The sequence below is a fragment of the Phaseolus vulgaris genome, chromosome 5 (assembly GCF_051622355.1).
Source record: "Phaseolus vulgaris cultivar YP4 chromosome 5, ASM5162235v1, whole genome shotgun sequence".
Lineage (NCBI taxonomy): Eukaryota > Viridiplantae > Streptophyta > Magnoliopsida > Fabales > Fabaceae > Phaseolus > Phaseolus vulgaris.
Genome location: NC_143502.1, coordinates 28025902 through 28036631, shown reverse-complemented (window position 1 = coordinate 28036631; position 10730 = coordinate 28025902). Strand labels below are relative to the sequence as shown.

The 10730-nt window shown below is 34.9% G+C and overlaps 2 protein-coding genes across 2 annotated transcripts; one reads left to right on the top strand and one right to left on the bottom strand.

Annotated features, from left to right (window-relative positions):
* The first annotated feature begins 245 nt into the window (after positions 1-245).
* Positions 246-1339, top strand: LOC150027551 (uncharacterized). The gene is made up of 2 exons (XM_090302914.1): positions 246-517; positions 602-1339. Exons 1-2 carry the CDS (start codon positions 314-316, stop codon positions 1337-1339), a joined length of 942 nt encoding a protein of 313 aa, XP_090159040.1. The 5' UTR covers positions 246-313.
* A 7347-nt stretch (positions 1340-8686) lies between these two features.
* Positions 8687-9866, bottom strand: LOC150027550 (uncharacterized). The gene is made up of 2 exons (XM_090302110.1): positions 8922-9866; positions 8687-8727 (listed from the first exon to the last, which is right to left on the bottom strand). The coding sequence occupies exons 1-2, from the start codon at positions 9517-9519 to the stop codon at positions 8687-8689; spliced, it is 639 nt and encodes a 212-aa protein (XP_090158236.1). The 5' UTR covers positions 9520-9866.
* Positions 9867-10730: the final 864 nt, after the last annotated feature.

Below are 10730 nucleotides of genomic sequence, written 5' to 3'. Positions count from 1 at the left end.
GCTTCGATCAAAGATATTATCCAATATCGCACTTAAATTTCGTACCTTTAAGTCAAGACTGACATCGAGATACATTTTTGGCGACCTTAAAGACAAAAATCCATGTTTAAAGTACCAACATATTGATGAAGAGACATGGCGTCTTTTTAGAGAAAGCCGTGAAAATGAGGCTTGGATGGTAAGTGAAGTAACTTTTTTGTTTATATAACATTAATAATTTATCTTATTTACTTCAGTTTGTTTATTTCAATTATGACAGGATCGTCGGAAGAAAGCTCAAGAGATAGCTTTGAAGAATCTTACCCCGCACGTTATGTCTCGTTCGGGGTATAGAAAACTTGAGCAAACACTGATGGTGGAAAAGGAGAAATCTCAACAGGGGACGTATTCTGAGAATGTGGAAACAGGGGTCACTTCTCCTCCACCACCTTTTCGCCATGAAAAATGGAAGAGGGCCCGAATTAAAAAGTCCGGTGCACCAAGTTCCGAGCAATCCGGGGTTATAATCGAAAAAATTGTAAGTTATTTTTGTTATTTTCAATATTTTTAAAGCATTAATTATATTAATGATTGAAAATATGATTTTTGTGTACTCTTGCAGGATTCCTTGGAATCCGACGGTACATTTGTTGCTGAAGGTCGTCACGATATCCTGGTTGAAGCAATTGGACGACCTGAACACTCTGGTCGTGTTCGTGCCGCTGGACAAGGGGTCGGAATTAAACTTTTTTTTGGAGTTTCAGAACGACAGCCATCCTCCTCCTCCAAGAAGGAAACTCAAATGAAGACTAAGTTACGTGAAGAAATAATGGAGGAGATGAGAAAGGAGACTGATTTGATGTGGCTGGAGATGAAAAAGGAGAATGATCGAATGCGACAAGAGTTTCTATCGCAACAAGTTTGTGCTGAGCCGATTGAACCCCTTGTTAGTCCCACTCCCAAGAGCACAAAGGGGAGTTGTGCGGCTCCTCCAACATCAGGGGATGATATCAATGGGCAGACAGAGGATTGTGAGCTACTGGTAGTGGGCGGCAAACTTCCTCGGGTGGTGGCACTTGGAAAAGTCTATAAAAACGCCACCACCTTACATAGCGTTCCTCTCTCCCCTGATGTGGCGAAGGTAACTGTTGAAAAAGTACGATTTCCTGATGCTCGTGTTCCACTACCTTCAGATGAGGTAACCACTGTGGCCGATGCATTTCAGACATTCGTTGCCTGGCCCAGAGAGCTCATTCGATCTATGCCCGAACCTCATGTAATAATTTCGTTTCATTATATTATTTTTTATTTATATTTATATATTACATATAATTTAATACAAATGTTGTTTATCTTGTAGGAACCTTTTCAGCCACCAACTCCGAAAAAAAAGCGTGAGGTTCCAGTTGACGATCCTATGGCTTCCCTACGTCTCATTGCTAGTCAGATTGGCAATGATCCTTTTCCAGTTCCGTGGGATAATACATTTTTTCAAATCAACACTGAACTGCCACTGATGATTTACAACACAGATTTATCAGAATTTATATCTGGGAACCAGGAGCTCAATATAAGTATAATTCAATTTTTTATGATGTAAGTATCATTACCTATTATTCAATTTACTTTATGTTAAATTATTATTGATTATGCTTTAACTAAAAACTTGTAGGTTTTTGCATAGAGTCTGTATCACTGAGGGGAAGGAAAATATGTATGGATTCGTAGATCCTGCATATACTAATCCCGTTGGACCAAACTCAACTGAGACTCAAGCATACATCACTAACATCCTGGAAAAAGAGGGAAAACAAATTTATTTATGCCCTTACATTAATGAGTAAGTTTAATTATATGTCATCAATTATTATTATTTCATGTTTTAAATATTTACTAACTCTTTTCAATGATCATATAGGCATCATTGGCAGTTACTTGTCTTATCAATGGTTGATAAGACTGCTGTGTGGTTCTGTTCCCTACACAAGAAGATGCCCACAAAATTTAAGGATATCATTGATACGTAAGTATAGTATAAACTTAACTTTGTATATGTTACTAATTAACCATCTACTAACGAGGTTTTTTGTATTAACCAGTTCATGGCGTGGATATAACATCCTAAAAGGTCGATCCAGTTCAAATAATTTGAACTACATAAGAGTAAAGGTTTGTAATTTTTTTCTTTCTCTATTATCATTGTTTATCAATATACTAACATATTACTTTTTATTGAATTATATAGTGTAATAAACAACCAGGAAGCTATGAGTGTGGCTATTACATTATGCAATGGATGATTACCATTATAAGACTAGGTGTTAAAACTGGTTGGAAGGAGGTATATGTTAAATCATTTTTATAATTCTTGAACATATATATATCTAGAAACTAATTTATGTCAACTTTGCAATGCAGTTATTCACAGAAGAAACACCAATGAGTGAGGAAGGCATTTCATATGTTAGAGATTCTTGGTCCACATACTTCATTAATTTTTATAACTCTAGCATAAGTAAACAACATTAGTGGTTTTATTATATGTAATTTGATCACTTGTAAATGTACATTTTGATGATTTCAATTGGTTACTACATTTTTGTATTTGTCTGGCTGGGTTTAATCATTATGCAGGTTATTTAAATATATGGTTTCTGCACAAAACAGGATGTACCAAAAAAAAAAAAACACTATTTACAAATGCGGTCATTTACCAAGACCGCATTTGTAAATAGTGAATTCGCATTTACAAATGCGGTCTTAGTAAATGACCGCATTTGTAAATAGTGATTTATGAATGCGGTTTTTACCAAGACCGCATTCATAAATCCTAAACCCCAAACCCACTCCCTAATTCAGAATAATATACAAATGCGGTTATCTAAAATGACCGCATTTGTAAATGTGATTTATGAATGCGGTCATAGGACCGCATTTGTAAATTCCAGATTTACAAATGCGTGTTGATCAAATGCGGTTCTATGACCGCATTTGTAAATTTAAAATAGCCGCATTTGTTTAACTTATCTGCACTAGTGTAAGAATCTAAAAAAGAATATGGACATCCGTAGTTTAAAATATTAAATAAATAAAAAACAAACGTTATAAAAGTGATTAGTAATTTTATACCTCTCAAATAGATACATCCAACGATATTGGATTGAACCACCAACTTTGCCTCATAAAGTAGATGAATTTGAAGATGTTTCATAGTATCAAAGAATGGAAATACATGTTCCAATTTACACAATAACAGAAGAATATTTTCAAAACTCGGAATCATGGATTGGAATGAGAACAAAAAGTAAGTTGATGATGCAACATCATATGAAAATAACCACAAAAATAACATTGAAATTTCATCTAAATTTTCAACAAATAAAATAAAAAACCATCTCTTTATATTTAATTTTCATTTTTTTCATCTAGTGATTATATTTCGTTTTTTTTATTCCTTTTATATAGTTAAAAACTAAAACTAAGATGATCATTAATTTAAAGCAGATTCCTGACATCATAAAGAATCACAAATTAATTTTTAATATAGTTCCAGTTTAGTGTGTTGCAATACATCACCAAGCATAACACAAGAGATTGAGACTAACGTTCCTTTAATAATCACCAAGAACATAAAACATACATTTTGAAATGACTCTAATTAATTAAGCAACAACGACAATATTAGTTGTATTAGAAAGAAAAGGCTTTACTAGAGTAAGTGGGTTAATAAATTTACCAAATCTCCAACGAGCTTGAACCAAAGTAATGTCAGTCGTTGCCCACCAAGAAAGGAATGGAACGTCTAATAAAATCTCGCTCTGAACGAAAATCAGCACCAGAAATTTGGGGATTTCGAATTTCTCATAACTGTGAAATACAAGAACGCTTTTAACAATAACAATAAAAATAAAATCTGTAATCGAAAAAAAAACCACAAAACTTGAAAGTTCATCGTGCCTTCTAAGATTGACATCTTGGAATCCCTTTATAAACTCTAGGTCTCTGAGAAAGCAAAAGTGAATAAAAGATGAGAAAAAATGTGTTCTAAAAGAGAATATTTCAAGCATTCAACCCAAGTCACATCTAATCGGGAAAAAAAAACGTAAAATCTTTAATGCTCATTGTGTCCTAAGCTCCAAACCTTCAATGTTCCTTCCAAGTTTGAAAGTTGGAAATCGCTTTTTAAGCCAAGAAGCTCTCCCTAGAAGCAAGTAGAAAATTTGGGGATTAAATGATATGGAAATTTTGATGAGGTTGGAGGCAAGTAGAAAATGGCTCCTGTGGGAAATCAAAATTTTATTTCGGGACCGGAAAAATAATTGAGGACTGAAATTCAATTAATTCAATCTCTATTTTGGGTGACTAAAAATAAAAATTTCATTTAGCAATAGAAAAAAATTAGTTGTTGGAAAACAAACAACCGTTATTAAGTCCATCGTGAAAACCACAACGTTTTTTTTCAACACAACCATCGATTTAGAGACTAAAAGTGTTGTTTTCATATTTGGTCACTATTTCAATCGCTAAATTAGTGACTATTTCTGTCATGATTTGTCACTACTCTATTTTGATTGGCTAAGGTAACTAAATTGCTATTTTTTCTTATAGTGAACCTTATATCTTGCTCTTTATTTTTGGCAACTGAGGCTACAAATTGGAGATTATTCTAACATCGATTTCTTCCTGCCCTCATCAGTTGTTGCACCAATTTATTCTTTGTTGAGTGAACTTCTAAGGCTACATAATCAGTTTCGATATTTGAAATCGGAAGGAATAGGTGGAATCATTATTGTGGATTTTGTGCTTTGTAGCTTAATTTCTAAGATTGATTTAAAAGGTCAATTGATTCTTGGTTTCGGTGAGTTCATCATTGGTTCAACATTTGGGATTTTAATATTGAATTGTGTATTTAATTTTTATTTTATTTTCTGTGTTTGATTGAGGTGGTGTATAAATTTATAAGGATTCTCATTTGGAGTTAGAACCACTGTTGGGAGTGATATAAAGGTTGTGACAGATATTTTCTATTCTAAATTTATATTTCTTTTCTAATGTTATTAGGCTTTTTATGGTTTGTGTTTCAAATTTAAAAACACATATGTAGTGGCTATTGAGGTCTGCACGCGTTTCAGAAAAGGTTGAATCCTACAGTTTCAACATATTTTATCATTGTCGATAAGAAGATTTTAATTTTTGATCTTCCATTTTGGTTATTTTATGTGCACATTTTGATTATTTGAATAGTGGCCTGCGATGACCTGATGGAAATTGTGGCTTTTTTGTACGAGGTTGTAGTTATTTGGTCAAAATATGCTTCTTGTGTTTATAACATCAGTTTGTATAATAAATGGAAACTTGAATGGTTTAGTTGTTGCCTGATATTTATTTTTGCTCAGGTAAATGCCCTTAATCTTAATCTGATTTACAATTTTGAATAAGTAGTTGGTATCTTAACTTGGTTATTTTTCACAAAGTACTAAGTATTCCTTTTTGCACAAAACCCATATGAGTATTTGGTTTTCCTTAAGGTCTCAGACTCTGTTTTTCCATATGTAGTTTGGATAGTGTTCATTGGTCATATTTCGTAAGTGAGAAATAGGGTAATGAAAAGGTAAAAGAATATCTTATTAATTTGTTGATTACAATACTTATATATAGTCAAAATCTAGTCAAAACCTGACAATATATAATAATCCTACAATTAATACCAAATATCACGACACTACAACAAATAAGGTAACAATCAATGCTGATAACTATTGATGGATAATTACAATAATTACAAGGATTGACACAATCAAAGGCAATCATTGGAATCCACATATTAAGGGATCTTGTCTCTAATTCCCTCTTTCAAACTGATGGGTGAAGGAGTCACCCCAAGTTTGTCTCTAAGTTGGCTTTAATCGTGTATGAGTTAATGCTTTAGTGAGACAGTCAGCTATTTGATCAGCTGATGGAACATATGCTACAATAATCTCATTTTGCAGCACTTGGTCTCTGATGTAGTGCACATCAATTTCAATGTGTTTGGATCGAGTATGCATAACTGGATTTGAAGCTAGTGCCTTAGCACTCAAGTTATCACACCACAATGTTGGTTTTCTTGGTAGAGGGAGTTTCAATTCATCAATAAGTGAACGGGTCCATCCTATTTCAGCAGCTAAGTCAGCCAATGCTCTATATTCTGATTCTGTACTGGATCTTGAGACTACCTTTTGCTTCCTTGAAGACCAAGAAACAAGTGTTTCACCAAGGAAGACACATTGACCAGCCATGGATTTTCTATCATCCACACTTGTTGCCCAGTCTGCATATGAGAATCCTACTAAGTCCAAGTCAGTTGATGGTTTGATGTGTAGGCAGTGTTGAATGGTACCTTGGAGATATCTCAATATTCTTTTTATGCCTTGCCAGTGATCTATAGTGGGAGAGCTCATGAATTGGCTAAGCTTGTTAACTGAGAATGCTATATCAAGTCTTGTGTTTGTTAAGTATTGCAAAGCTCCTATAGCTTGTCTGAACATGGTTGGGTCTTGTAATTTCTCCCCTTCAACTGTAAATTTCTTGTCGGTTATTATAGGTGTTGGACAAGATGAAGTATTTTCAATTTTGAATTTTCTCAGAATGTCTCCTATGTATTTTGATTGCTTCAAGTACATGCCAGATACATCTCTTTGAACTTCTATGCCTAAGAAGTAGTGCAGTGGACCAAGATCCTTAAGCGAAAACACATCATTGAGTTGCTTGATGAAGGATTCCAAGAACTTGGTGTTGTTTCCTATGACAATTATATCATTCACATATATAAGTAGGAAGGTAATGTGATTTGTACCTCTTAGAGTGAATAGTGAGGAATCACTTTTTGTGTTCTTGAAACCCCAGTTGACTAAGGCATTTTTGAGGCTGTCAAACCAGGCTCTTGGGGCCTGTTTCAATCCATAAATTGCCTTGGATAGCTTGTAAACATGTTCAGATTTAGTTGAGTCTACAAATCCTTCTGGTTGATGCATAAACACAGTTTCTTTGAGATAGCCATTAAGAAATGCATTGTTTTATGTCCAGCTGTTTGACCTCCCAATTGAGGTGTACTGCAATTGAGAGTATGATCCGAATTGTACTGACCTTGACAACTGGACTGAAGGTCTCTTCATAGTCCAATCCAGCTGTTTGTTGAAAACCTTTTGCTACTAGTCTTGCCTCTCTCCTTTCAATTGTCCCATCAGCTTTGTACTTGGTCTTGAAGACCCATTTAGAATCAATGATGTTTTCTTGGCCTTGATACGGTACCAAGAGCCAAGTTTGATTTGACATGAGTGCCTGATACTCTTTTTCCATAGCTTCTTTCCACTGTGGTCTTGTGAGTGCTTCTGTGACATTTTATGGTTCCTTCTCATCTGTGGTAGTTTCAACAAACCCAACATATGGCTTCTTTGGCTTATGAATTCCAGCTTTGTTCTTGGTCCAATGAGTGTTGATGTTTGGTTCAACAAGATCTTGGTGATCTCTAGCAACTATTTCTGTGAGATCAGGAATTTGAATGTTGCTTGGTGAATTATTTTCAGAAATTGGATTGTTCCTTGTTGAATTATTTGCAACCTGATCTCTGCTAAAATTAACTGCAACACTCTCAGTTGGATTGGTTGATTCTTGGTCATCACCAAGATTGTTATCATCTGGAAGTGTGGCTTGTCCAATGTGTAGGTTACCTGCAGTAGGCAAAGAAAAAGGGAGAGATGAACTCTCAGTTAGTGTTTTCAAGGGACTTCTTGTATTGAGAAACCCATCATGGAATGGAAAATGTTCTTCATTGAAAACAACATGTCTTGAAGTGAAGATTCTTCCATGAGAATTTATGCATTTTTATCCTTTGTGAGAGTTGCTATACCCCAAGAACACACATCCAGTTGTGTGGAATTGTAGTTTGTGCTGATTATAAGGTTTAAGGCAGGGATAGCAAGCACACCCAAAGGGTTTTAAGGAATTGTAGTCAGGTTTCTTTTGAAAAAGCAATGAGTAAGGGCTTTCATTTTGAGTGACTAGAGAGGACAATCTTTTTATGAGATAAACTGCTGTGGAGAAAGCTTCCCACCAAAAATGTAAGGGCATTTTGGCTTGTGCTAGCAATGTCAAGCCAAATTCAGCAATGTGCCTGTGTTTTCTCTCAGCCCTTCCATTTTGTTGTGATGTGTAAGGGCATGACATTCTGAATTGTATCCCTGCTTCTACTGCACAGTTTTGCACAGCTTTGTATTCACCACCACCATCACATTGGATTGTCTTAATTCTCTTGTTAAACAAATGTTCTGCCATGTTTTTAAACTGAATAAAGGCTTGTGCAGTATCTGATTTCTGTTTCAGAGGATAAATCCAAGTAAATCTACTAAAATCATCAATGAAGTGAACATAATATTTGAAACCAGAAGAAGATATTATTGGTGCAGGACCCCAAACATTATGAACTAATTCAAGGATTTCCTTAGCATGAGAGGAAGATGCTTTGAATGGTAAAAAATGCATTTTGCCATATTGACAAGCCTCACAAAAGTTAAAATGATCTCTAGGTGATAGTTTCACATTACAACTTTTCAAGACTCTATTTAGGACTGTATTATTTGGATGACCAAGCCTTCTATGCCAACTCTCCTTGACAGATACATAAGCACACGAGTCCCTTTCAGTCCTTGAGAGCTAATACAAGGCATCTTTAAGTGTCCCTTTTAGAATTGCCTTCCCTGTTAACTTGTCCTTCACAAAGCAACAATTTGCATCAAACTCAACAAGAATGTTATTGTCAGCAGTTAATTTTGACACACTTAATAGATTTTTGGTAATGTTAGGCACACATAAGACATCATGTAAGTTGAGTGAGTTTAGTTTTGAGGAACCTGTGGCAACAATCTGCAATTTCTCACCACTTCCAACTATTAACGAGTTCTTACCATGATGCTCTGCTAGATCCTCAAATTTTTCAATTTGGTGTGTCACATGATTGCTTGCACCACTATCAAAGTACCAATCATAATCTTGAGCAGCGCTTTGTGAGGCTAGGAAGGCATTGTGTGCTCCTTGTTTGTCAGTGTCTGCTGAATAATTTGAGTTTAAATAAGACTTATCAAACCTGTACCAACAGTTTACAACTGTGTGCCCAACCTTGTTGCAAACTTGGCATGTTGGTTTAGACATTCTTCCTCTGCCTCCTCTCCAACTTCTGAAGTTAGAGCCTCTCCAGTTGTTGTTTGTGTTGAATTTGTTACCTTTGTAATCAGTTTTATTAGCAACATTTGTTGATGCATCAAGAGAGAGTTTGGTAAGACCATTAAGTTGATCAAGTCTACTTTCAAAGGTCAGTAATTGGGCTTGCAAATCAACCCAAGTGAGATTAGTTTGATCAGATAGTTTGATCACCACAGGGTTGTATTCAGAATCTAAACCATTTAGGGTTTGAATGATTAGATCTGAGTTGGAAATAAGACTCCCTGCAAGTTTAAGTCTGTCAGCGAGATTCTTCATCTTGGTCAAATATTCCTCCATCTTCATTTCTCCTTTCCTGGTGCTGTGAAACTCAGATTTAAGGTAGATGATTTGAGATCTTGTGTGTGCACCAGCTAGGCTTTGGGCTCATCCCAAAGTTGTTTTGAGGTTTCACAATGCAGCAACTGTGTTGCTATTTCAACAGTCATTGAATTCATCAACCATCCAAAGAGTTGTGAATCATGAGCCTGCCAATCTCCAAATGCGGGATTTGGTTTCTTGCTTGAGTCTGCAGAAACTATGAATTCTTCAAGACACTCCTTTGTCCCTAGCATGTAACCATCGAGCCTGCAACCTTTGACTATAGAAATCACCAAGGATTTCCATAAAGGATAGTTGTCTCTGTCCAACTTGACAGATGCAGTGAACCTTCAGAGTTTTACAGCTCTGATACCAAGTGAGAAATAGGGTAATGAAAAGGTAAAAGAATATCTCATTAATTTGTTGATTACAATACTCATATATAGTCAAAACCTGACAATATATAATCCTACAATTAATACCCAATATCACAACACTACAACAAATAAGGTAACTATCAATGTTGATAACCATTGATTGATAATTACAATAATTACAAGGATTGACACAATCAAAGGCAACCATTGAAATCCACATATTAAGGGATCTTGTCTCTAATTTCGTCAACCCAAATAAATGAATTGTAACATGGATGAAGAATTTAAATATGATAAATGTAATGTTTCCTCTTGGTATATCTAAAAACTAATCCTACTCAGGTCTTATGTGTAAAAACCACTATAGTTCTCTTCTTTGGAAAGTTTTTTGTGCACCGCATTTCACTAGTATCTTATATAATATATTAGGTGTATCTGGAATTCCCCAATTACTAGAATATTTGAGAGTTTGGAAACCTAAAATCTCATAGGCTTTTGTGAAATTTGATTTTCATGTGGAAGAGATATATGTTTCACTCCTAAAAAGACAAACTAGTAATACATTTCAATTAATAATGTATAAAATATAGAATCCACTGATTAAGAGTTTGTTTATTTGAACTTTTTCCTCCATTCATCTAGTACACAAACAAGCACAAAATATTACTAGTTTATTAATTCAACATTGGTAGTCAGTTAATTCTTGTCTCTATTATTTGAGGAATGGTGGGTATTTACTGAGAATATTGTTCAACCATATATGGGAAATGTGATTGTCTATAGTTAGGAACATAGTTTCTTATTAAAGAGCTTAATTGA

Excerpts from the sequence above, each read along its gene's own strand:
- LOC150027551 (XM_090302914.1), top strand. The coding sequence starts at position 314 with ATGTCTCGTTCGGGGTATAGAAAACTTGAGCAAACACTGATGGTGGAA. Across the intron at positions 518-601 it reads GGGTTATAATCGAAAAAATT|GATTCCTTGGAATCCGACGG; the intron begins GTAAGTTATTTT and ends GTACTCTTGCAG.
- LOC150027550 (XM_090302110.1), bottom strand. The coding sequence starts at position 9,519 with ATGAAGATGGAGGAATATTTGACCAAGATGAAGAATCTCGCTGACAGA. Across the intron at positions 8,728-8,921 it reads GGATCTAGCAGAGCATCATG|GACAAGTTAACAGGGAAGGC; the intron begins GTAAGAACTCGT and ends TGCTTTGTGAAG.